The following is a 27,693-nucleotide window of genomic DNA, read 5'->3' as shown; positions in this document are numbered from 1 at the left end:
CTAGCAGAAAAAAACAACTCAGAGACCAGGGCACATGTCAAGAAGGCCTGTTTCTTTGACCCATACTCCTCCTTTTCTCATCCTAGGCTCCTCCGAGGCACTGTTTATGCTTAGGAATAAGCATTTTCTGGCTTGCCATTCACAATGGGGGGTGTTTTTCCCCCTTGAAAATAAGTCCTTTTATCCCAGCAGCTGCTAGCTTCCACTTCCAGTGGAGACTGTGTTAAGAGAGGCAGGTTTGCTTCTTCAGACAGCAGAAGACATCTCATTATTTTGGGAAGCCCTGTGGCCACCCCTTTCAGGGACATGAGGAGTGGCAGATGCCAGAGTTATTCTTGCTTTTAGATCTCACTCATCCTTTTCCACCTTGATTTCAATGAATGAGTTCAAGTCGGGACAGCAGGTTTTGTGGGCTTGGTCAAAAGATGGGGAGACGGGGCCATTCTCATCACCTCCCTCATCCTCCTCTTCTTGGAAATTAGGATTATAAAGTTCTGGTGGAAGAAGCTGGGCCTCGGCAGAAGGCAAACGGTCTGAGGGAGGCCCATAGACACGGTTGGCTTTGGTGCCATGCTTAGAGTTGGCATCCAGATGGTAGCAGAGCTGCGTGAGGCGCTGGGCCCGGAAACGGGGAGGCCGGGCCACCCAGACACCTGGCTCATTAAGACTGTCCTCTTCATCTGACATCAGCTCCTCTGTCACATCCTTCCATAGACGTTGGTCCTCAGGGCCAAAATGCCTCATGATGCTGGATCGGTTGGCAAAAAGCTAAGGTAGGAGCCCAGGACAGAGATTAGGAAGATCAACAAACCACGCATTAGGTTTGGGGAAAGGGTTTGGGTAGGAGGGAAGCTGTGAAAAATCTGTGCCTGAGAGAACTACGTTCTCAAGAGAACCCAAATCAGATCTTAGAATTGGCTCCTGTCTTCCTTCTCCTCCACTCAATCCTGTTCTCAGAGGCCACACCCTCCCACTGTGGCTTATTAGGGTTTAGAGTTTAGCATCTTTTCTGAAAGGAAAGCCTAGAAACCTACCCGGTATCTGCGGCTTCGAAGTTTCTTCTCCTCTTTCTCCTTCAGGCCTTTAAAGGGGTTTAAGGAGTTGCGATACTCACGCCTCTTAGTAAGGAAGTAGGCAACACAGGCTCCTGGTGGGGAGGGAGAAGGGAGGCAGCAGAAAGCAGGGGCCCTCAGCCCCTTTTATTTGTGCCGTAACACTACCAGATGGAAGAGGGGAGAACCACTTTTACACGATGGGCTTTCTGGGCATAGCCATCAGCATCTATTCATTCCTTTCTGCTGTAGCTCTCTCTGCCCCTCTGCACCTCTAACAGGAACTCCTCTCACTACAAAAAGACAACTCTGATGCTTCTGCAACTCCCCTCCCCCAACCGCAGTCAAACCTACCCCATTCTACTCAGCTGACAGCAGATCACAAGTACTTTTTCAGCAGACGCTTTCTTAATGCTACAGACAAATAACAGAAGAGCACGAGAAGTAGGAAACCCAGGATGTGATATGCAGGGACAAAAGGGGGGGCCTGGATTCTAACCTCCTTTTCATAACACCCAAGACTCGGGCTCTGTACAAGCATCATGCATGATGGTGTTCTAGCCCCTTCCTTCTCCCATTTTCATTTCAGACTGAGTAGGGGAATAAAAAGACAATCCTAGGTGAAAAAATAGCCAAAACCAATTTTTTAGGTCCACTATTTTCAAAACCACCTAAATCATCTCCATAGGCCTCTTCTCCTATGGTCAGGAACAGGGGACGAAGAAAGGCTGGGGTGCAAGTTAACTTGGTCTTTCTCACCTTTCAGCTCCTTGTCAGTGTAATTGTGGGGACTTGTTACCAGCTCTTGCTTGAGCTTTTCCAGAAGGAACTTCACTACGGAAATATTCCAAGAGGACTTGATGCTGCCACAAGAGAAGAAAGTAAATAAGACAGTAAGCATTTTAAAAGCTAGACAGAGATTCCTAGCACTAATCAGCTTTCTGGGAAAGTCCTCCATGGCCTAAGACACAACACAAAGGGCAATGGTGAGGTGGAAGCCCTAGCCTAGCTATTATATTGGAGCAGCCCCCCTCTACTTCCCTCTCCTTGGCAAAGTTCCTTATGATCTTTTCCCTCAAGAGGATCATACCTTTCAGACCCATTGAATCTCTTGTCATTGGTGATGTGGTTATGCACATTATGGACCAATTTCTAGGGGAAACAAACAAAACACAGAATCAAACCAGGAACAAATATGATGAAACCCTTCTCTGGTCCCTGTGAGGTTTTCTGCATGAATCTTGCCCATAGCCTAGGTACCATTTTCTGTTGATGCCCTTTTTTAGTCAGAGAGCCTACCCACATTAGTGTCTCTAATGGACACCCCCACACACTTTTTTTCCTTTTCATTTAATTTGTGTGGAGCCTTCAGAATTATTCCGGGTCTTACGCTTGCTCTCAGAGAGTATGGTCACTAGAATACAGGTTTTCAAACATTTCCACAAACATACTTCTAATAGCAAAGAGAGAGCAAATATATAACAGGGCTACTTCAAGTAGACATTTCTCAAAGCCCCTTTAGTCAGTCAGTAGCTCAGTCATGTCTGATTCTTTATAACCCCATGGACTGTAGCCTGCCAGACTCCTCTGTCTGTGGGATTCTCCAGGCAAGAATACTGGAGTGGTTTGCCATTTCCTACTCCAGGGGATCTTCCCAATCTAGGGATCAAACCCGTGTCTCTTGCATGCATCTCCTGCATTGAAACCCCTTATTCTTGCAAATTAAAAAAAATTTTGGTCATGTATCTGTATTTCTCTTAACATAAAAATGTCTTCCAAAATCTTCTAGTAAAATTGGTGACCCAGGAAAATGTCCCAGGTATATGCCTTTGCACATTACCACAAATCCCAGGGGTCCTCATATCATGGTCCAAAAAACACAAACCTGAAATAACAGAAATGTGAAATGAAAGGGAACTTGGAGACACTGCCACCCAACCATCCGTTTACATCATTAAACAGGCTATCTTTCAGCTTTGCTTATATACCTTTAATGATGGATTCTCACTAGTTTTTGACTCAGCTACTGTGTTTCTAATTGTTAAAAAAAAAATTTGCCTTAGCTACTCCAAAATCTGACCCCAGTTTTGCCCTAATAGCACCTCAAGTATTTGAGGACAGCTTCCATGTTCTCCCGAGGTATTCTCTTATCTGGTCTAAACACCAAGTCCTTCAACCAGTCTTCATGACATAGTTGCCAGACAGACTCCTCATGAAACTATGACACTCTGGTTTGCCAGTGTTCCTCTTACAACATGGCACCTGGAACTGAATCTAACTCATCCATTGAGGTCTGGCCAAAGGGAGCATTACTTCCCTGAGTAGAACTCTATACTTCTAGGAATGAAACCCAAGATGCTGTTACCTTTCTTAGCAACCCCATCCGTACTCAGTGTCACAGGGTTCATTCATAGTGAGCCTGTAGTCAGCTCAAGTCCATTTTTCACACAGATTACTATCTCCACCCTTCTGCAACTGTTTTGGTTTTTTTGTACTTTAATGCAGGATTTTACATTTCTTCCTATTAAATTTAATTTTGCTGTTTCTGATTATATTTTCATCCCAAGGTCCTTTAGTCAAAGGAAATTACCCAGTCCCAAACTGATGGGATGCTGATCTCAGGATTTCAGCTTTGTATTCAGAAATGCCCAATTTCGCCTCTTACTCCTATGGCTGACTGACCATATCAACTTAGGAAATTACTGTTAACTCTTTATGACTAGGTTTTCCACTCTATAAAAAAAGAGTTGTACTAGCTTCATATCTGATAGAGTTATTTTACCTTCTAGAAGTCCAAACTTGAGAAATCACAAGGGGATGGGTGAATGCTTCAGAAAGAATTTGAAAGAGTTGCAAAAAAAGAAAAGAAAAAAGATGAGGGAGGAGTTGCATAGCTTTCCAATTCAATTGACTTGGAAGAGATCAGCTGATAAAAATCAAACCAAGCTTGAAGTGAAAAGGGAAAATACTCTAGCCAATAATAAGTGTTAAGACTGCCTCCCGAGCAAGCTAAAAATAAATAATTTCCCCAATCGGTGACTGGATCTGCAGCAGTCCAAGGAATTAAGGTTCTGATTTGGGCCTTTTGGATCCCTGGCAGAGCAGCAACCCACAGCAGCCTCAACAGATTGGAGAGATGCCTCTCGGATTCCTTCCCAGAGCTAAAGGTTGGAACAGTGAAGATCTGCAACCATACCTCTCCCTCTGAACCCACAGACTCACACAAGAACATTTTATATCTTTCTCTGTGATGGGCAGCAAGACTCCCTGACTGGTCCACTTGCCCTTCTTCACATCCTACAACACCAAGCATGATGGCTGAGCATGCTTCCCAGAACGCACTGTGCCAAGCTCTCCAAAGGGCAGGAAGAAGCCCGGCCTCACCACTAGATCTCTCACTGTAGGCAGTAGGCACAAGAGGAATAGAACTGACCAAAAAAATCCTGATTTTATGCAAATTGTAATTATCACATATATATTCTGATTTAAACACTAAGAATTTGGGGGAATTCTCTTGAAATGTACTTCTAGGTATAAGCCTCCATTTCTGTCACTGACAACAACAGTGTCCTGTTGGACTAGAAATCCATGACAGACAAACTAAACCTACTCGCCATTCTTGATAAGTGACATGTCATTGAACATAACCAAAATCCGGAATAAAGGTTAGAAATCAGCTGATACTGATTATGAATGGTGTCTTCTGGAAGGGGGAAAAAAAAGAATCTATCAACGTAAAAACAAATCAAAAGAGAGAGTAAGAGTAGGATCTCTTAGGAAAAAGGAGAAAGAAGTAATATAAATAAAGGAGGTATAAATGGTAGTTAGCCACTTTCAATCTTTACTAAGGCTGTAACGAGGAGAAATGGATTCTATACTCTGATGAGATTTCACTGGATGTCAGTGGTGACCACCACCCTTGACCAGAACTCTCAGGTTACCTCATAAGCTATTATCCAGAGAATGGAGACCCATTACAGTCTCCATTAGAAAGATGTCTTGGATGACAGAGCTGATCCAAAGGTCTGTGGTCACCCTAAAACAGGGTTTCTCAACCTCGACTCTAATGACGCTGGGTAACAGGGGTGGGGGTGGGGGATCCTATAGACTGTAGGATGTTTAGGGATGCACTAGGGCTCCAAGCCACTGTAAGGTTTCAGGCAGAACTGATTCAGGCCAGTACCTTCTCTGCCAAGAGCTCTAACAATCACCAGAATCTTCTAACCTTTATCCCTGAGCTGAGTGTCTAGTGGTCCTCTGCATCTTTGCGGTATGGGACCACCTCAGGACCCCTTGGCCTTTCTGCCCAAGGGGCCGCTTGCTGCTTGCCCTGAACACTGGTTATTTGCAGGCAGTTTCTAGTGCTATCCTGCTGCAGTCAATTTGCTGAACCCCATACAGATCTTCCCATCAGAATTATGAGATGACCAGGAGACAAGACATAATTCCCTTATCTTTAAATGGAAGATATCAATCTATCCGGAAAAGCCTAAACAAGTTCCACTGATAGCAAAGGGACTGTCTGTCCCTGGGGCTAGGGAACAGTCTGTCTCCTTCTTGCCCTTCCCACTCCAGCAGGCTTCAGGATACCATTCATTCCACATGGGACGTTTAAAATCAACCCACATTTCACTCTTCACTTATCTCTCCAGACTGAAGAAAAACGTATAGAAATTGAGCTCACTCACAGAGAGGACCAGATCCCGCTTGCGCCTGGAATTCTTCTGCCCACTCCCTCTGGTCCTGCATGGGGAAGCAGTGAACCCTAGAGACTGTCTCAGTTCCCCAGTTCCCCCAGGGCCTGACTCTGGTTCCAAATTCCCTTCCAGGGCGGCAGCAGCACTGAGCATGTCCTCAGGGCGGGGTGGCGGTAGCTTGGTTCCATTTTCTGGCCCAGGCTCTGAGGTTGCCCGCTGGATCGCCAGTTGTGTGACTGGTGAAAGCTGCTTGGCATAAGCAGGCACCAGCACCCGCTGCACTGCGCCTTCAGAGGCCACATAATCATCCACCAGCTAAGAACATAAAAAAAACAAAAAAAACCCTATTAGCCAGCCAGGCTTGTGGGAACCTGGTCAACCATCATTCATGGGTAAGTATGACGAACAGGGAGTGGGGAACAGGGTGGAATCTAGCCCAGTCTTCAGTGGTTCATGGCTTGTTTCTCTGGGACTCCGGTGGGAGCATGGGGCAAATATTTCTTGCAGGTACAGGGCCTCTTGGGCTTCCCTGGTGGCTCAGACAGTAAAGAATCTGCCTGCAATACAGGAGACCTCAGTTCCATCCTTGAGTCGGGCAGATCCTCTGGAGAAGGGAATGGCTACCCACTCCAGTATTCTTGGCTGGAAAATCCCATGGACGGAGGAGCCTGGCAGGCTAGAATCCATGGGGTCACAAAGAGTCAGACTGAGCAACTTTCACTCAACGGGGCCTCTCATGTTGGGTCGTTACCACAGGACTGATTGTAAGGACAAGGCATGTTTCTGATGCTCTATTTGTGAGTAGTCATTTATGCTTTGCACCTGAGTATAGGTAAGGTAGCTAGGTAAGTGTTTTGCTTGAAAAGGGATTGAGGGAGAAAGCAATGATAAGAAAAGAAAACCAAGCAAGAGAAGGAGTGAAAAAATAAAGTAACAACAAGAAGGAGAAATAGAAAAGTGGGAGCAAAGGAGGGAGAGATAAAGTCAGAAACCTCTAGAGAGGCTGGCACTGCCTTCCCCCTCCCCATGCCCGGCCCTCCTCCCTTTGTGGGGCCAGCGGGTGCCCTCACCTTGATCCTGTCCTGGCTACATCTGACAGTCGCTGCCCTGACATCGCCTTGCCTGCCTGTGCCCTCACTCAAGGACAAACAGGGTAGGGGAAGGAAGGAGGGAGGAAGGGGGAGAGAGAGGAGAAGAAAGGAGGGGGATTTCTGCAGCCAGGAAAACAAAACAGTGAAAGTGGGGGAAAAAAACACAGAAAGAAGCGGGGGAGGAGGCTGAGATTTATAGACCTGTGAGCTGCTTTCTGTGCTGTGAAATCTAATTCCATCCTGTCGGCTTGGAAGCCTTCCCTGCCAGAAAGAACCACAGCTCAGGGCACTGCCGGGCCTGGTGCCTCCCTGCCTCCTCCTACCTTCCCAGCAGCTCCTCCGACAGCCCCAAACCAAGGATAGTCCCTGGCGAGGCAGACTGGGGTGAGCCTCGGGGCCATCACCCACCCGTGTGGCTAGGCCTTGGTGGAGCAGTGACCAGTTGCAGTAGGACCCTGGAGGCAGCCTTCATTCCTCAGATCCAGCAGATGGGCTTGGAGTCTCAGCCCCCCCGTTCTGCTGCTCTAGTCTTTCCTGGGTGTCTGGGCCTTGTCGTGGGGGGTGGAGGAAAAGACAGAGGGCAGAGGGAGGATGTGGTGGAGGAGAGGGTGGATGGGAGCTGACAGACCTCCCACTGTCTCTCAAGTGGCAACACATCTGTTAGCTTCACATCTCTGAGATCTCTAGAGTTGCTCCATCTCCTTTCCAGACTTCCATGTGACATTCTTCAGTTTTTGCTCTCCTCAGCCAGGACTTTCCTGCTCATATGGCCCTGAGCAGTAAAGAAGCTGAAATATCAGTGTATTTCTATTTCTTTTCCGGCTCACAAAACAGGCCCGTTGGCTTCCCTCTTCCTCCGTACGTGTTATTATCCTCTTAGGTAAACTCTCAACTGCCCATTTTTCCTCATTTTATTTCCTTTCTCCTCTACCTCCTTCCTACCTTACCTCATATTCTCTCCCTTGCATCAATTTTTCTTCCACTTAGGTTCATCTTTCTCCTCTGCTCTTTTTCTCCTTTCTGAACCCTTCATTTCCAACGGCCTCTTTCCCTTCTTGCACCTGTCAGCTACTAGCTTGGCCCTTTCCCTCCCTCATTCCCTGCTCTCCCCCTCCCCACCTCTGCCTCTCTCTCCTCACATCCCCATCTCTCTCCTAGTCCTGAATTCCTCTTGGCAAGCAGAGGGCCCGTGATCAAATATGAATGAGCCGTCTGTGCACGGCAGGCATCCTCGCCAGGAGAGAGAGAGCTCATGGAGCCGTCAGGCAGCTGTGGAGAAGGTGCCATGCAGCGCGACAGAGTGGGAGGGCAGAGCAGCCCTGATGCCACTCATGCCAGCAATGACCTTCTACCAGAAAGGCCACAGGGTCAGAAGAAAACAGGAGGGCTGACTCTCCCGGACGACAAAGGAAACTGGGTACCCTGCTGTTGCATCACTGATACCACCAACAGAAAGGCTGAAGGATGGAGAGAAGAGAGAGAGAAGAAGGCCAGGAAGAGCACAGGGGAGCAGCTTGGCTCCTGTCCTGTGCTGTGTACTCACGGGGTTGAGCATCGGGGGCCCCTCGCCAGCAGTCAGGGTGCATCCCGGGAGCCGCACATCTCTCTGAGCTGCCGGGAAGCCCAAGGGTCCGGGCCCCCCTGCCGAGGCCGCTCCCAGCTGCCGCAGCTCCTCGATCACCACCTGCACACCGCTGCCCACACTGTCACACTCCTCCTCCACAGCCGGTACGGCCCTGCCGGCCTCCCCGGGGCTCTCCTTGAGGGGCCCGGGCTCCTCCAGCGGGGAGCCGTGTGCCCGACTCTCCCTGTCTTCATCCGTGGCAGGCACCTTCCCTTGCCTCAGCTCACCCACTTCCTCCTGGAGTCGTTTTAACAGTTCGTTGTTGGCCCTGGCGAGACCCAGCGCCGCCTCAGCCAGACCCACAGCCTTATCCACCCGCTGGTAGATAATATGCAGGAGCTGCTCGGAGCTCTGGACGGCCAGGCCGTGTCCGGTCACCGTGATCGGGGTGCTAGGAGGAGGATTCCCACCCTGACAGCCTGAGCTGGCCCCACTTGTCTCGTTCTTACACGTACAGCAGCAGCATCTGGCCTCGCTGCCACTGGGAGGGGAGAAGAGAATGGTGGCGCTGAAGGACATGGTTGTTGAGGCAGGGCGGTGCTCACGCTACTGGATTGTTCCAAAAGGGTCCCCAGCCGACCGGACCACAGGAAGCACTGGCCTCTCTGGATTCACTTTCCTTCCTCATGGAGGGTGGTCAGAGGAGCCTGGGCACCCAGGGCTGGGTTCTCTGAAGGAGCAGTGGGCTAGCCATGAAGGCGCACACAGTCCTTGGCTGCCTCTTCTCGTCCTGCAGAGTGGAGAGGGCCTTCTCTGTGCAGATCCTGGGCTACCCTAGTCCCACACAATGGGGGGTCACCCTCACCCCTTCCCCATAGGGTGGGCCTACGAAGGCCCTCCCGAGGAACTCAGTTTCAGAGGGTGGAAGGCATGAAACCCCCCACCACTCCAAAACTAAGGAACAGAGAGGGGACTCTAAAGGACCCACGGGCATCTGGAAAGATTAGAAGATTAAGGAAGAAAATGTAGATCTGTCTTCTCCGCCTCTCTATCCTGGCTGTAATAACAGTATTGCATTTTATTGCTTTGACATCATTCCTTAAGGAGTTCAGAACACTTCATGTAGGTTAATCTCATTCACACAACAGCTCTAGGAAACACATATTAACCCAGGGCCAGAGAAGAGACATGCAGAGAACTTATATATCTTTTTCAAGGTCAGGGGAAGACAGCAGAAACCAGTTATTGCTACTTTCAATCTAGTGTGCGTGTGATTTTTTTCTTAAACTGATACCACTTTTTGTTGACATAAAGAATCATGATTCTACAGTCTCTATAATTTGCATACAGATGCATTCAGAATAAGACTCCTAAATAAGGAGGAGGCCAATCAATGCAGCCCCCAAAATGCTGCCAACCTCACACTATTATATCATTAATGCTTTGGGGATGAGCAGGGAAATGAAAGGAAAATCTGGATGGGAGAATTGAGTTTCCCTAACCAGGGCTGCAGAGACCCCTACTCCTACGTTTTGTATACCTGGGCCTCCAGCCTCTGCAATAGAAGCTAACTGTTCTGAATGCTCCAGCTGGAAGCCCAGAAAAATCACCTCCAGGGCCCCTCATCTCCATTTCTCATGCTGCTTAAGGGAGCGGCAGAGCTGAACGGGAGTTTCTAAGTAGCTCCATGCTGCCACTCTTCCCACACAACCAGCCCCCAAAAAGAGAGATCAGAATATCAATGATAAACCAAACTGCCTCTCCTCTGAATCACTGTAGTTAAGCAACTAAACTACTCCAGGAGAAAAAGAAGAAAAAAAGTGTGGGAGGGTTTGTACCACTGAGAACACTCCAAGGAACTTCATATTGTCATTTTCTAAATGACACTTGATTATAGAAAAAAAGAATCTTTTTGCCTGAAGCTCCCTAAGTGACAAAATCTTATGTTTACAATTTCCTCAAGAGATACATTTCTATCTTACCCTGTAAATTATATCATAACACCACAATTAAAAGGAGAGAAGGAGGTTAGAATTTTCCACATACAGAAATTTGGGGTTTTATTTTTTTTTGAATCAGCAATCTCATTTCAGAAACAGGCAATATCAATGCCTCTCAGGTACTAAAATGTAAATCTGACAATGCATTTTAATTACATTTGGTTATTAAAGAATAGTCTTTAATTTGCTCTTTCTACCCTTTATATAGATGAAATGCTTTTCGGTGCTAGATATTCACTTCTTGAAATAACGTAACTCAAAATCCATTTACTGCTTCGCTGTCATTAGAGTCACTGGAAAGCAGAGCTAAACCTAAAAAACTAAAGGTTAAAGCCAAATTAAAACTAAAGGTTAAAGGAAAGCACTAAGCAATTCCCAAGTCAATTATGAATGAATCGTTAATATATCCTTTCCCTTCCTAAATAAGGGCCTACACGCTCCTGTGGGGTTTTAACGTTTTAAAAACCAACATCATGCAAAGAGTTGAACCTGAAATGTGGATGCTGTAAGAAAAAGAAAGTTATGTAAATGATAATATACAAATGATCGCCCACTTGGGTTTAGGATTTGTACAGTAAGAAATTAAGACCTGCCACTTATGTAATATTTTACATCAACTATAATTCAGTTAAAAAAATTTTTTTGGCAGCACCACTCGGCTTGTGGGATTTTAGTTCCCCAACCAGAGATTGAACCCAGGCCCTGGGCAGTGACAGCACACAGTCATAATCACTGGACTACCAGGGAATATAACCCCCCCAAAATTTAATAAATCAGTAATGTATAAAATAAGCTATAAGGATATGTGTGTATGTGCATACTCAGTCATGTCCAACTCTTTGAAACTCCATGGACTATGCCAGGCTCCACTGTCGATGGAATTTTCCAGGCAAAAATACTGGACTGGGCTGCCATTTCCTATTCCAGGGGATCTTTCTGACCCAGGGATCAAATCTGAGTCTCCTACATTGGCAGGCAGATTCTTTATCACTGCGGGACCTGAGAAGCGTAAGCTACAAGAATATACTTTACAATACAGGGAACATAAAGTTTTATAACAACTATAAATGGAGTACAACTTTTAAAAACTGTGTACCACTGTATTATATACTTGTAACCTATAATATTGTACATCAGATAAACCTCAATTTAAAAAAAATTTAAAAAAACTAAGGTGCATCAGGTTGGGACTCTACGTAGGTATTCTTCCTGGGATCAAACTGACAACTGCTACACTCTTGCCCCAGATGCTCTTTCTTGCAAGAGGCCTTCTGCCCTGCTGGCCTTGTACCTGCCTCAAGTCCTTCTGTCCCCTTAAATGGTCTTTCTTAGGTCATCTTCCCAAAACAGCACTGAGATGGGAGTAATAAACAAGTAAATAAAATAAAAAATAGGGTTCTCATCATGTGGCACCACTTAAGGGCTATTTGAACTTGGGCCTCAGTGTTCTCTGGGGCTATCTACCTCCTCTCTGCCCACTTTGAGTCTCTTTGTGAAGACTATTTATAATATATATAAAGGCACCAACAGAATGCTGGCACATAGTCAGTGCTCCACCCATAACGGCTGGATTCATGAAACATTTTGTGTTCCTATCCTGAACATCCAAGCTGATGTCCTCGTTTTGGGGAAGAAAAAAAAGGCAATGGCTTGAAATAGAATTTGGGGAGCTTCCCCTCTAAATTCAATATCAAATTTGTAAGAAACAATTAATTCAAGTCTACAAAGATGCCTTTATCAGTACAAAACCTTTTATGATGCAAATTAGAAAGGTGATTGAGAAAACAGTATTTGTAACTACTTGCTATCATGACCTGGCTTTAGACTAAGGATACTGTTTAACTTTGCTCATTTTTAATTTTGTTTATTTCTTTGAGTGTGCTACATGTAAGATCTTAGTTCCCCAACCAGGGATGGAACCTGTGCCCCCTGCAGTGGAAGCTCGGAGTCCTAACCACTGGACCACCAGGGAATTCCCAACTCTGCTCATTTTTAACGTTAAATATATTTTCGTATTTGTGTTGACATAAAATATGATTCTAACCTGCTCTACAATTCTGTCCCTCAGTTTCTTTCTGCTTTTCAACTCTGGGTATTACCTAACTTAATCCATTTTAGAATGCCACATTTGGGGCAACAAATATGTGTTTTCTTGAATTAATCTGTCTATAAAAACCTGGTACAGTGCAGTGTAGCACAGCGGGCATTCAAATAACTCTTTTGGGGTATCTATGGACATCATTGCTGATTAAGTTTCCGTGGGTCCTGCTCGAGTCTCCCACATAACCTCTAAGACCCTGAATAAAAGGATAAGGAAACTGGGGTTGGCAGGTATTAAAGGAACGTTTCATAATTATATTTACTAACCAGATAGCGATTTAAAACGCTAATATCATTAGCTACATATATCTTCATTAGAGAAGATGAACAAGTTATATATTAAAAAAAGCTTTTCTAAAAATTGTCTATATAAGGCCATGCTAAAGGATGAGTCACCAAAATGGATTGCCACCTCCAAGTACTCAAGTGAAAGGAAGATAAAGTCCCTACACACAAAGAGCTTACAGTGCATGTGAGAACAAAAGCCTAAAGAACAAGGCAAAATATACACAAGTAGCTAAAAATAAAGTACAGAATAGAAATCAGTAGCTTAGCAGAAATATCTTGAGTTAGTTCAAAATTATAGAAAGATCAACAGAATGAAATCATGTGAGAAAGGGGTCTTATCAAAGAAAAAAGTCTCCAACTGAGACTTGAGCAAGGTATAGGATGAACTGGTATGGTGTTAAGAAGACAAGGTGAGTGAGAGGGAAAAAACCATTACAGCATTCACAGGGTACACGTGAGAGGTCAGAGCAAAAGAGCTTATATACAAAGTACAGAAAGCTGACAGCGGGCTTTGAAAACCAAGTTAAGGAAACTCTTAGATCAGGGGTCAGCAAACCTTTCTCTGGAAAGGACTAAAGAAACTTAGGCTTTGCTGGCCATGTGTTTTTGACACAACCATTTGACTTTGCCATTGTAGCACAAAGGGGCGATTGATGATACATAAATATAAGTATGGCTGTGTTCCAATAAAACTTTATTAATACAGAAATGTCACAAAATATTACATTTTAATACTTATATTAAAATATTAAAAAATATAAAAGCCATTCTTAGCCCATGGGCCCAACAAAAACAGGTTTAATGCCAGGCTTAGACTATGTGCTATAGTTTACTGACCTCTTAGACACTTAAAGTGGAACAGTTAGAGATTAGAAGCCTGTTTAATACTGGAGAGAAGTGATAAGAATGAACATTTGTGGATATGAAGGTTCAACATCCTGAAGGAAGGACTGATCTTATTTCTTAACTTAATAAATATGCGGGATAGAGATTGGTTAAGACAACTTCAAGACTGTAAACCTAAGGGTCAGAAGATGGTAACACTGACAGAATGATAGAAATGAGGAAGCTGAGAGGCTGTACCAGCATGTTTGAAAAGATGTGTATTTATATAACATGTTAAATATCAAACTGATGGCAGCATCTTTAAATGGAACGTTCTGAAAGCAACTGGCTAGGACTGAAAAACAAAAACAAGAGGAAGGTCAGAGCTGGAATGCAGACTTGGAAACTTTAGCAGGAGGTTATATTTGAACCTCAGAGAGTGAATGAGCTCTCCAAGGAGTAAGTATAAGGTCCTTGGCAGGGGCCAAGGACAGCACTTGGACCCAATCCTTGGAAGAGTCTTCATTAAAAAAGAATGGTCAGTAAGACGGAATAAAAAGTGTTAGGAACACCAAAGTAGAAAGAGTAACAAGAAAGTGGATCTAATCAACTGTGACAAGTGCAGCAGAATGGTTAAAACAAGATGAAAATTAAGGAAATGCATGTTATTTGTCTGTGATGGTCACTGGCGCTGACTAGTAATTTTTTTTTGGTAGTGGAAGTAATACTGTGTATTAGATGAAAGAGAAATTGATGGAGAGAATATGGAAGCAAGACATGAAGTCAAGTTTTCTAGAGTATAGATATGAAAGGAAGGAAGCAGGAAGTCAGAAGAGGCACTATAGCCTCAGTATATTTAAAAAGCAGAAAGAAAAAAGGTTAGTGAAAAAGGAAAGTATGAACATATTAGGAAAGGATTTAGGTTTTCTTCTAGCAAGGATCCTCCCAATGTGAGAAGGCAGGCAGGTGAGCTCTTCTCTGAGTCAGCAGAGAAGAAAAAAGATGAATGCAGGGGCAAAGATTCACTGATGTGGAGCAAGGAAGACAAAGATGTACACTATTGAAACATTCTTTTTTACAGATCTTCCACAGTACTAACAATTCAAACTGATAAGAGGACTTTATTATAGATAGTGCTGCATTACATGCTGTTACAACCTATTAAATCCTTCTTTTCTAACATTGCTGCTGCTGCTGCTGCTAAGTCACTTCAGTCGTGTCCGACTCTGTGCAACCCCATAGACGGCAGCCCACCAGGCTCCCCGTCCCTGAGATTCTCCAGGCAAGAATACTGGAGTGGGTTGCCATTTCCTTCTCCAATGCATGAAAGTGAAAAGTGAAAGTGAAGTCACTCAGTGGTGTTTGACTCTTAGTGACCCCATGGACTGCAGCCTAGCTGGCTCCTCCGTCCATGGGATTCTCCAGGCAAGAGTACTGGAGTGGGTTTCCATTGCCTTCTCCATTCTAACACTGCAGACTTAACATAATCATTCTTGCTTTTTCCCGTAACTAGTTTAAAGTTTCAAAGCCCCTTTAACTCTGCCAACGTTATTAACATACCTAAACTTTATTTTGGTATCTTTATTTTACCTCTCAAAATGTGTAACTGTTTAATACAATAACCTGTGAAGCAATCCATGGAATGTTTGGCAAAGCAATGGTTAACTGGAATAAATTATCCAAGCAGTGTCTACACCATTATTATTAAACATTAATACTGTCAACTTTTGCAATTTCAGATTGCTTTTTTATTTTAAAACCAAGTTTGCATTTTTGTTCAAGAAAGAGGAATAAACTAAGACTGACCATCACTGAAAAATATATATGCCTTTTGCAAAATGCTATCAACTTTTAGAATTGGAATGTTAAGAAAATGATCTTCAATCTTATGATGACTTGCCAACACAAAATGACAGCAGCTGTCAAACTTAAGCGTGCATAAAATCTATGTTTGGGATTCATCAGTATCAGTCTAATTTTAATAATGTGAAAGGAGCCTAGAAAATGTACTTTTCAATAATTTTGATATTTTTTCATAAATATTTAAAGAATGAAAACTCATCTTTGGACAGACAGTTCAGGGTAAGGTTGTCCATAATCTTAACTATCCATTTCCTCCCAAGTCACATGTATTTTTGTTAGAACTAAATATATCATACTCTTGGCAGCTCCCTTGCTTGCTTCAACCCATTCTGAGTTTGAATTTTCTGCATGACTGAGTTCACCTCCAAACTAGGAAAAATAAGTTTTCTCACTATCTAATAGATGTGTAGTCTATGGTATCACTCAGAAAATAAATGTTTTTATAATGGGCCCTTGACTCATTCAGGGTCATCCCAGCAATGGACTTCCTTAAATGCGATTACTGAAAGCATAGGAATTCATACCATAATCTTCATTTTAAGAAATAAAAAGGAAAACGGCCACTTAAACCTCCTGCTGTGCCAGTCAGCCCTGCTCCTTCATCTGAAGGTGCAAAATCTCTCATCCACTAAAAAATGTCTCACTTCTCAAAAAAATCTACTTCTATCAGAGATGAGCTCTTTATCACACAAGAGCAGGTAAGGAAATATCATTAACAGTCTTTTTCTACATTTTGAAACACTGACCCAAATAGAGATCAACAAAGAAAATCTAAGACCTTGTTTTTTAGGGGTAAAAAAGAGATGTGGACCCAGAGGGCAGGGTGAGATCCTAAGAAAAGGATTTCACATAATCTGAAAATTTCAAGTACATTTGTATAGTGGTACCGGAGTTTTTAACTCAGTGTTAACCCGCTTTTTTTCTTTACATTTGCTAAAATGCAACTTGGTGAGATTAAAACGACCGGTCTAAGGTTTTCTTCCTGCATTTCTGGAGAAACTGAAAAATGAAAAGCTAGCTCCCAAAGTTGCGTCGTGTGCCCAGCGACCCCTTGGTAAATGTTAGCTGATTAAATATTAGTCAAGGATGATAGGGTGGGCACCAGGGAAAACAGAACCATTTCTGAAGAGAGTGTTTCAACTACAGGTAGGGCGAGCGCAGCAGCGCAACGGGTAACAGAGCTGAGCTCTTCCCTCGGGGCCGCAGGGGACAGGGCGACCCGTCACTGAGCCCCAGGGTAGACGGTGTGCCCTGGGGGTCTTGAGGAAGGGGTATTCCTCAGAGCGTCGCAGACAGCCGACTGACCAGAGGCGCGGCCGGAGATCTAGCTGGATCACCGTGGGTAACTGCCACGGGGCCAAGAAAGCGATGAGGATGGCTGGGGAGTTCCCGAGGCGGTCCAGCTTTGGCTGCCCTACTGGCGTCCCACCGCGTGTGCCCCTCGCGCAGCTCCAGACGACTCCGCAAAGCCGAGCAGCACAGCGCACTGCCAGGGAAGAAGGCGGTGTTTGCTCGTGTACCCTGCCAGCGCGCGCACGCGGGGAGGCCCCGCCTCACCAGTCTCCGGGCTCCTGGTGATTGGCGGTTGAACGATGGGGCGGAGCAAGGCCGGGGACGTTACTGGCCGCAATCCACAATCACTCAACAGGTCAGGGAGGGGAGGGGCCTCTTTAGGGAGGGACACGACTGCGAGGCTTTTTCAAGGCCGCTAGACGCCATCTTTAGCTTGATTTTTTGGTTGTTTACTCCCTTTTGTTCCCTGCTGCTCATAGAGCTGCGTGTACACGATTATAGGTACATTGGCTACAGATCGGCCTCATACATTTGGTGGTGGAAGGCTTTTCGTTCCTGCCGGCCTCAGCTACAGATCTTTCAGATAACACTAGCAAGGTAGCAGTTGCCCATAGTTCAAAGAAGTTTTCATCTCTATGGGCCTCGCAGATTCCAGAGCAAAATCAACCGAGTTTAGCTTTGCTTTGCCTTGGTAGGCGGGCCAAGCCAACGATACATTGGTGGGAGGAATTCTCTTACCATGAAATTCAAAGCAAGAACACTGGCTAAGAGCCTAAATTCCTAGTAAAAATCAAATAACCTAGGAAAGACAGGGGCTTGGGCTGTGTACCATTCTAGGGAAGAGCTGTCTTCGAGAAGGTAAAAAGTATACGTGATGACGTACAATGAGGGGGGAAAAGAATAAGAGCAAAAGTCTATGGATAATTCCAGCACTACTGCCATCACAAAAGGCTACTTTAAGACTCTGACTAGATTTCAGATATGCAGGTCTAAACTTGTGGACTGATCCACATTTGAGACTGATCTGACTTGTATTGTTAGGGAATAGAAATGCACTCAGTACAGGTAAGAAACCCAGAGAGCTCACACAGGCTGCATTCATTACAGTGAATGTCAAGACTTGTACAAATAGTTTTATCGCCGTTGTTAGGTGTCCTAAATACAGCTTGAAACTGAGTGGGACGCGAGCTGGGGGATGGCACTGTATTATCATAATTGTACAGTGGTTTTGTTGTCCTGAAATTTGAACTCGACAGTAGATCCTTTTTTTATCTCGTGGTCATTATTTAATTTGTGACATTCTAGTTTCTCCCTCATCATCGCATATATTTCCTATCCTTTCATTCCAATCTGCCAATATAGATTTGAATACGCTTTCCGTATGACTCCTAATAGGAGACAGTGGTTCTATTAACAGAATTAAGTGAGAAAACGGCTCCCGTAACCGGAGATACTGCTCTGAGCCTGTTGCCCTCTAATTCATACACTTCTGTCCATGACTCTTAGGGAGAACGTTTTTCATTCCAAAAACGCAACATGGTAACTAGAATATATTTCTTATCCCTTCTATGTATTATTTGCCTTTGCCTCCTCTTGGCCCTTGCCCCATCACCACCACCAAGAACGGTTTTAGAGAATTGGACTTGACTGGATTAGTTTCCTGCTATTTTGCCAGCTGTGGAGTTATTCAAACAAATCCCAACTTACAAACGACCATTTTTGTCAAAAAGCCAAGAGAGAACTTCCCTTCTGAACACACCAACCAAACCACACATAAAGGCCAAAATATACACAGCTGTACATTTAAGAACATGAGACAATAAAAAGCAAAACCACTTAGGCAAAACAGTCACTAAAGGCTTTAAACCAGAGTCAATAAATTGCTTACCCTCATTTGCCACGTGGACTGTATATTCCCTAGCAATTATTTAATTATTCAGTAAGCTGATACTTTAGAAGAGCAGAAAATACAGTAAATGCACATAGAATCGAAGTGCCTAAGTAATTCTATGCATAGGATTTCTTCTAGGCTGTAGTTTGCACATGAAATCTTGTCTGGATCACATTTGGGAACACAACAGGAAAAAAAAAATCCACATCCTAGGGGCTACTTTGCACACATAAAACCAAAGGCAGTAGCTTTTAAAAACAAAATCTGATACGGCACATATACACACACTGTACATATACACAAAGCACAAAACCCCAAGATAAATCTTCACGAACTTATTTGCTTCAAAACATACACACACACACAGTCTTCATGAAAAATGTGGGTAAGACACACTGTAAAAAGGGCTTTGACCCCTCCCCCAGGGAAATGAGTGTCACGATTATAAAATACAAACATTTTTAACCTATTGGCCTTGGACAATTGCCACATTCAAGCCACTTGGTTTTGGTTCTGGAAGAGGGTGTGTAAAACGCACGCGAACAGCTCTGTGAGGGAGCCTCAAATCTGTTTCCTTCGACGTTGCCTGTGGCAGAAATTTACATTATCCCTTCGGCCCGCTTAAAAAAGAAACCTCTACTTCCCAAGAGGCTAAATTTTTTAAAATCCCTCGACTATAAAAATTTACCAGTTCTTAAAATGTGATAGCAAAAAGAAAAAAAATCTATAAATTTGGCTGGAAACAGTTGTACACGGCCATCCTGCTTCTCAACTTCTTGGTATATTTAAAACCTTGACCAGGAAAAAGAAAGAGGAAGAGAGACAGAAAAAGAAATGGGGGAAAGCGCACATTCCCCTTAGCAACAGTTTCCTCACCCCAGCACTGCCACAAATCTCTATTTTTTAAAAAACTTGAATACACACACAAGATTAAGGAGAAAAAAAAATGGAAAAAGGATACCCGAAGGTCGTATGGCTCTTTGTATTCGTGTGTGTGCAAAAAGGAGGACTCGCGGAGCCCGAGCCGACAAGCCCCGCCCCTCCCCGGACGCCAGCCCGGATTGGCCATTGGCGTCCGCGGGGCGCCCCGCCCGCGAGCACACGCACAGCACCCGAGGCGCGGGCCCCAGGGGGCCCCTAAGGGCCCCTCGACCCCCGACCCCGGCCACCTTCCGTTCGGACCCGGGCGACCTGGTTGGCACCTTCCCCACCTCTCTCCCCTTCCTTTCACTTTTCAGCCTCTTCTCACCCGTTCCCATGTTTTTTCATCAGTGAACCCTGGCCCTTGTTACCAGCATAAATAACAATCCAGCAAGCTCTCTGACAGTTTGCTAAATTCGGTTAACTAGTCAGTAAAATTCTAGATTGGCATTAAGCATCAGGCAGCCGATGTGTGGGGCGAGTTCATGATTTTCAGGTGGAACTCTCTGGGTCACGTCTGTTGTTAACCCTTCCACCTTTAAATGAACATTCACATACGTATGTGGTCTCCTTCAGGTGAAAGGCAAAGTAGCCTTACACTTCTGGCGTGGTTTTGCTCAATCTTCTCCCCCAATTTTCTCTATTCGGTTAACACTGCATTCTCAAGAACCTAAATTGGTCCCCCTTTACTTTCTGCATGAAGACCTGGTTGGTTATACCAGCATTATAAACCACTCATAATCTGCAGGTCCTAAGCCCCTGTTTGTACTTATTTCCCACTGCTCTTACCTCTTCACTCTTGTAATATTCTTTTGCTCACGTGGTCTCATCTGCCTGGAGTAATAATGCCTGTCTCTTCTTTTCAGACTGTTACCCAGGCCAAGCTCGCTCTGCTCGCGGCAGGATAGGCCAATGAATCTGAGAGAGGAGGTGTTGAGGCAAGGAAGATAGTTTAATTGGGGAGCCGACAGACCAAGAAGACAGCGCGCTCAGTTGAGTTGCTCAGTCGTGTCAGACTCTTTGTGACCCCATGGGCTGCAACACACTAGGCTTCCTTGTCCTTCACCAACTCCCGGAGCTTGCTCAAACTCGCGTCCATCGAGTCAGTGACGCCATCCAACCATCTCATCCTCTGTCGACCCCTTCTCCTCCTGCCTTCAGTCTTTGCCAGCATAGGGTCTTTTCCAGTGAGTCAGTTCTTTGCATCAGGTGGCCAAAGGATTGGAGCTTCAGCTTCATCATCAGTCTTTCCAATGAATATTCAGAACTGATGGTAGGCTAGCGCCTCAAAATAACCATCTTATTGAGGGGGTGGATGCCAGGTTGTTTTATAGATCAGAGAGAAGCAATGAGGAACTAAAGTCAAAAGACAGAATAGAAAGGGAGACGCAGTGGGGAAGTAAAGTGAAAGAGTCTTCAGTCTTGCAAAACATCTCCAAGGGAATGTCCAGCCTTCAGAAGGGGTGAGTTAATCTCTTCTATTCGCAGATGGGCAGGGACAAACTATCTCTCCCTGAACTGAACAAAGGCACTTTAGTTTACAGTAAGCAGAGGGGCAGGATCCTCCAGACAAACCATTGAGTATTATTATAATAATAAAAGCAAGTCAAAGAAATAGTTTCCAACATAGAGTCAGAATTGGCTTCCCCCCTGCAACAAGATTAGTCCGTTTTTATCCCTTCTTCAGCTGTTTGAGTCAACATAGACCACTTCCTTCTCTCTTCTATCAGCATGATCTTCATATTTACTTAGGTTAGCAGCGCTTAACCCTACCTTGATTGTTTCCCGTATTTTAGTAATTTCACACTAGGAAACTGAGGATCATCTCTTAAACTTTTTTCCATTCAGGAGATTTAATTTTTTTTTTTTTACTGCAGCAGCTGGCATAATTATAGACATTTAGTAAGCACCGGAAAAAAAAAAATCATTTATAATTGAGTGAATTTTTTTCCTAGCTAAACACAGATCTTGAAACTCAGATCCCACAACAAGAATTTGCCTTCTTTAGGAACAGTTCAATGAGCACTTACTGTGCAGGGATTATTATGAACACTTTACACGTGTTTACTTATTTAATCTCCACAGTTATGGGGAGGTACTCATTATCCTTATTTTATATCAGTGGATGAGACTAAGGCACCAAGAGGTATAATAATTTGACTAAAGCTATACAGCTAGTAAGAGATAGACCTGGAACATGAATTCAGAAAATCTAGCTCCATAGCCCAAGTTCTTAACCGTTATGCCTCACTGGCTCAACAGTACAGGTTTAAAAAATATTGTTATCTGATTTCATCCTCACAACATTCCACAAGACAAATGGCCTGAATGCTTCTAAAATATCGATGTAATGAAGTCATACACAAAGGTGAAGGGACTATTCTAAATTAAAGGACAATAAAGAGACATATCCAGGAGATAGCGAAGGACAGGGAAGCCTGCCTGGTGTGCTGCAGTCTATGGGGTTGCAAGGAGTCACACAGGACTTAGTGACTGAACAACAAAATGCAAAATGTGATCCTTGATTGAATCTTGGTCAGGAAAAAAAACTATAATGGACACCATCAGGATAATTGGGGAAAACTGAATATGGGAGATGAAATATATGAAATTAGATAACATGATTGTATCAGCAGTGAACAGGCAGGTTATTGGGATCCCCATGGTATAGGAAACAGAGGATCAGAGAGAGGTTACTACAGGTCTCATACCTTAATAGATGACTGACCTGGATCCCCAAGTCAGCTGTCTTGTTCAGCCTCCCAGTGCTGAAATGCCTCCTCCATTCACTGTTGGTTCTCAAAGTCCGATGTTCTTGATAGGATTTGCTTTCTCAGCAGAAAGGCCTATTGCCTCCAAGTGGTTTTTTTTTCACCCTAGCAGCACTCTGGCTTATACAGCAACCCAAGCAACAACTGTGCCTATTATATGAAAATGAGCTTGCATTTGCTTATATTCTTAAGGGTTATAGACTTTCTGTGTTTCCTTTCCCATGTTTTCCATTTATTATTTCCTGCCAGCCAGGAAGTCACTGGGAAAATATTTGACAGGAATATACTAGAACATTTCATATCCTCAAGTTGTACAGGTGATCATTTTCAAAAATGTTAGGATAAAGGGAAAACAGAATTGTTAACAACAATTATTATAGTCAACATTGAGGGTTTACTAGGTGCTAGTCACTCTACTTCATTTAATCCAGTCTATGAGATAAGTACTAATATACTGCCTCTTCTACTAATGAGAAAACTAAGATTTAGAGAGGGAAGGTGTTATATACTCAGGGTTACTGAGCTCATTAAACAGAGGAGTCAGAACTTGATTCCAGGTCTTCTGACTCCAGGGTCTGTGTTCTTGGTCATTCATTAGTCTCTGACTAAATTGCAATCCACTCTGCCTTGCTATGTTATCCTCTTTTGCTCTAGTTCTGAGTCCATGAAAGAGAAGTCTCTCTTTCTTCTGATTATCAATAGAATGTTCCTAACCCCTATACAACATCCCTTGGGATATATCTTTAATTATGAGTGTATTTCTACAAAGATCAGAGTTAAGATGGAAAAACCATTTTCTCTTTATTGCCCACACCATACAGCATGCAGGATCTTCGTTCCCTGACTGGGGATTGAACCTTGCCTCCTGCAGTGGAAGCAGAGTCTTAACCACTGGAGCGCCAAGGAAGTCCAGTCATTTCTTTTTAAGTGTCTTTCTTTCTTTCCCCCCCTCCCCCATGGTCATAGGGAAATCTTTGGTAGAAAGTTCGAGTAAACCATTTTTGTGCTCTTGCTGCTACTGCTAAGTCGCTTCAGTCGTGTCCGACTCTGTGCTACCCCATAGACGGCAGCCCACCAGGCTCCCCCGTCCCTGGGATTCTCCAGGCAAGAACACTGGAGTAGGTTGCCATTTCCTTCTCCAGTGCATGAAAGTGAAAAGTGAAAGTGAAGTCACTCAGTCGTGTCTGACTCTCAGCAACCCCATGGGCTGCAGCCTACCAAGCTCCTCCATCCATGGGGTTTCCCAGGCAAGAGTACTGGAGTGGGGTGCCATTGCCTTCTCCTTTGTGCTCTTAGGTAATGAGAATAGGGAGAAAATGCACCGTTTTCATCTAATTACAATTTAAAATTTTAAAGCATTTGAGATTTCAAATGTTAAACCTCACAGATGACTTGTTGACTGAGGAAAAGCACTTATTTAGCTTTGAATCAAGCAGATCTCTTTAGTATTTTAAGCTGTTTCTGTTTAGTGAGATCCCAAAGGGTCCCCTCCATACAATGAAATCTAGCTTCTCCTGGCACGAGGCCGAGGCTGGGAAGCTTTTTCTGACAGTCATTCATTAGCACACGGAGAGCATTTTAGAACAGAACTCGAAGGAAATCCCAGAGTCACCTGGGACTGTGTCCTCAGAGACACTGGAGAGGGAAGAGTCTGATAGTGTTGCGATTTGGAGAAATGAGAGGTTACAGAAAGGTGGAAGATAATGCAAAAGAGAAGGAAGACAGGCAGAAGGACATGGTACTCAAGGAAGAGTGAAGAAAGGAGTTATGTTGTAGCAGGAGTGAGAGTCAATTAGGTTTTCAAAGAAAAAAGTTATGGATTTGGTGAATTGTTACATGCAAAATAAACAGTATAAACAGCTGAGATGTCTTCCTTTCAGTCAGTTCAGCCGCTCAGTCGTGTCCTACTCTTTGCAACCCCATGGACTGCAGCACGCCAGGCTTTCCTGTCCTTCACCATCTCCCGGAGCTTGCTCAGACTCATGTCCATTGAGTTGGTGATGCTATCCAACCATCTTATCCCCTGTTGTCCCCTTCTCCTGCCTTCAATCTTTCCCAGCATCAGGGTCTTTTCTAATGAGTCAGTTCTTCACATAGAATATGTAAAAACAAAAAAGAAAAAATACAAAAAAATCAAAATTCAATAACATAACAAATTAAAGATTGATAAATGCAAAGTAAAAGGAGGAAGAGGAAAAGAAAGATCAATGTCAACTAATATAGATAGAAGAAAGGACAGAATGTAAAAAACCAACATTTGCAACTACCAATGCAAAAAGTGATTCAGGAAGGATCATCAGTAGATACTAAAACCAGTGGGTTCAAGATAGTGGGAGAATAGGATATTCCCATGATTTCAAATAATCATTCTACTTACTATTCATTTACTCATAGTTAATTACAAAGGGCAAATGTACCTTTATAAAGGAGAAACTTAGCAGGCACACTTCAGCATCATTGGTAATGTAACAAACTGACATCATGTCTCTTCAGCAGCAGTGCAGTGGCAAGTATACAATATCACCTAGGCAATATTCTTGCTAAAAATGTTTAACTTGAATCTAATCATGAGGAAAGAATAAGACAAATCCAGATTGCACAAGACATATGATGGTCTGTGCTCTTCAAAGTATAAATGTCATAAGAGACACGCACAAACATGATGACCTATTCTAAATTAAAGGCAACTGAAAAGACATGACAATTAAATGTGATGTGTGAGCCTTGATTAAATTCTGGATCAGGAAAAAAAAAGGTATAATGGACATTACTGGGACAGTTGGTGAATTTGAATACATACAGGATATTAGATAATATGATCATTTAAATTTCTTGGTGTGATAACAGTATTGTAGTTTTTTAAGGGAATATCTTAGCTCTTAGGAGACATATTTAGCAGTAAAACATCATGATCTCTGTACTTTCAAATGATTCAGTAAATAAGTAAATGGAAAAAAGTAAGTAAATGGATGAATACATATAAAGCAAATATGGCAGAATAACATTAGTGAACATATGTGAAGGATAAGTGGGTATTCATTGTACTATTCTTTCAACTTTTCTGAAGTTTTCAAGCATTTCATAAATTATTAAAAATAGATTTTTTTTTTTTTTTTTTGCTTTAGCAAGGAGATCAAACCAGTCAATCTTAAATGAAATCAACCCTGAATATTCATTGGAAGGACTGATGCTGAAGCTGAAGCTCCAATACTTTAGCCACCTAATGCGAAGAGGTGACTGACTGGAAAAGACCTTGATGCTGGGAAAGATTGGGGGCATAAGGAGAAGGGGATGACAGAGGATGAGATGGTTGGATGACATCACCGACTCAACAGACATGAGTTTAAGCAAGCTTCAGGAGTTGGTGATGGACAGGGAAGCCTGGCGTGCTGCAGTCCATGGGGTCACAAAGAGCTGGACACGACTTAGTGACTGAACAACAACATTTAGATTCAACCTTTTCTCAAAACAAGGTTACAGTCTCAAGGACTCTGGGATTCTATGATTTATTTTAGGACTCCATTATAACGCTTCAGAAGATTCCAAAGCACAAGTTAATGAACACCACCTAGGATGTCAAAGCATTCTGTTTAAGCAGTGGAAGAAAAACAAGTGGCAACAATGCTAGATTTTGAAGGAAACCAAAACCCAAAGAAAGGTGACTTGTCTCCATTTTTGGGTGTGCGGCTTGGTGATACAACTTCCTCTCTTTCAGCAGGAGTCTTTTCCTTATAAAGAGCAAGTCACTCAGGTGCCTGACACCCAGGAACCAGGCTTGGATATTGGCTAAGCATCTGTCCGTGGATTGAAGAGAAAAAGAATAAACCAAAATATATTAAGGGAGATAATGTACAGAGCTATACCTGCAGCTCAATTCTTCAGGGGCTGATCGTATTCTGTGTGCAACTAATCTTGCCATTTGAAGAGAAAGATAGCAGGACTGCAGGAGCCAGGCAAGGTGGGGATGGGCCGGAATGCTTCTTAAAACTGCTTTCTATGGTATCCAAGAGATGGTTGGATGGTGTCACTGACTCAATGGACATGAGTTTGAGCGAACTCCAGGAGATGGTGAAGGACAGGGAAGCCTGGCATGCTGCAGTCCATGGGGTCGTAAAGAGTCAGACACAACTGAGCAACTGAACTGAACTGATGGCACCAGTTGTGGTCATTTATAAGCAGGGGGTGGTATAACATCTTTTAAAGACTCATAAAGCAAGTAATTTTAAGTTGTCTTCATTTAAAAATTAATAACATTTCATAGTATGTTTCAGAGGAGCAATAATAATATAGGGAGTCATAGTGCTGAGAAGGGGTAAGAATCACTGACATTAAGATACCATAGAGAAATCCTTCATTTATGCATTTATACATTAAAAAATACATTATCTCTACTGAGTAGCCTGCACCACGCCAGCCATAGGGGAATAAACAAAATGTATAGTAGAGTAAATGCTTAACTGAAAAGGAAGACAGATACCATAAAACAATACGAGACCTTACATAGATGCTCTTGGATGTAGCCAAGGTAGCTGAGGATCACAGTTGGGTTCTACTGACTCAAGGCTGACCCACCTTTCTGTGACTTTTCCCTCTTTGGGAGGTACTACTTAGAGACGTGGGACTGTGTTTAACCTGTTGTTCTGGTTTAAAATGCTCCACTGCTTTCTTTTCTGAAGATGAAGCTGTGAGGGCCGCCTCAAGACTCAAGGGAAACAAGGTGATTATGAGCTCTCCGAAAGAACCCTGGTGCTCAGTGGATTCCCTCTAATCAGACAACAACACACATCACCACTTCAGAAGAGCTGCTGTGAATAAAGGGTCAATGTGTTCTGTGGAACTCTCTGCATGGGAAGGCTAAGCATGTCTGATGTCCCTGGGAGAGCGGTGGCTGAGGCTAGGCTGGGAAAACAACTGCAGTAGGTATAAAAATACCCCTTTGATTTTGGTCCCTTGTGGGCTACACAAATTCCCATGTGGACCTGCTTATTTCCTTCTTACTGGAAGTGCCTGCTATTCCTGTCTTCCTGGGAGCTTGTGTTTCTTTCTCCTTGCCATTTGAATAGCCTTTGTCCTAACCTGTGGGCATGTATGTTGTGAGGTGAGTGGCCAGGGAGTAGGAAGGTGAGGGGAGAGAGGACCTCTTTGTGAGCCTAAAAATAAAATGTTAAAAAGGTACTGAATCTGTGACCCTGCCTCATTTATGCTGCTGCTTCTCATGAGAGAGATTTCTCCTTTCCCGTCTACCTGGCTGGCTTGAGAAGGTGGTTCTGAGAGAGCGCCCACCTTCTTGCCAACCTTGCACAAGCAGTGTAGACATAGAGATTCTTGCAGAATGTA

The 27,693-nt window shown here is 43.7% G+C and overlaps 1 protein-coding gene and 1 long non-coding RNA gene across 14 annotated transcripts; one reads left to right on the top strand and one right to left on the bottom strand.

The window, feature by feature from the left end:
- Positions 1-31: 31 nt before the first annotated feature.
- On the bottom strand, positions 32-20,932 carry C7H14orf93 (chromosome 7 C14orf93 homolog). Of its 13 annotated transcripts, none has more exons than XM_081506631.1 (9): positions 19,353-19,660; positions 19,131-19,250; positions 18,662-18,723; positions 8,384-9,194; positions 5,741-6,064; positions 2,143-2,204; positions 1,812-1,915; positions 1,035-1,147; positions 32-768 (listed from the first exon to the last, which is right to left on the bottom strand). In XM_081506631.1, exons 4-9 carry the CDS (start codon positions 8,981-8,983, stop codon positions 349-351), a joined length of 1,623 nt encoding a protein of 540 aa, XP_081362757.1. In that variant the 5' UTR covers positions 8,984-9,194; positions 18,662-18,723; positions 19,131-19,250; positions 19,353-19,660; the 3' UTR covers positions 32-348. The 13 variants fall into 13 exon arrangements, with proteins under 13 accessions (XP_081362757.1, XP_081362759.1, XP_081362758.1 ...); XM_081506633.1 differs by having other exon boundaries at positions 19,626-19,660; XM_081506632.1 differs by lacking the exon at positions 19,131-19,250 and having other exon boundaries at positions 19,626-19,660.
- LOC145512596 (uncharacterized) lies at positions 19,751-27,531 on the top strand. The gene is made up of 3 exons (XR_014058658.1): positions 19,751-19,858; positions 20,452-20,577; positions 27,033-27,531. It is a non-coding gene; the product is annotated as an uncharacterized LOC145512596 (long non-coding RNA).
- Positions 27,532-27,693: the final 162 nt, after the last annotated feature.

This window comes from Giraffa tippelskirchi, chromosome 7 (assembly GCF_054371585.1).
Source record: "Giraffa tippelskirchi isolate mGirTip1 chromosome 7, T2T-mGirTip1v1.2.pri, whole genome shotgun sequence".
Classification (NCBI taxonomy): Eukaryota; Metazoa; Chordata; class Mammalia; order Artiodactyla; family Giraffidae; genus Giraffa; species Giraffa tippelskirchi.
The sequence above is the reverse complement of the archived record's forward strand: the minus strand, read 5'-3'. Positions and strand labels throughout refer to the sequence as shown.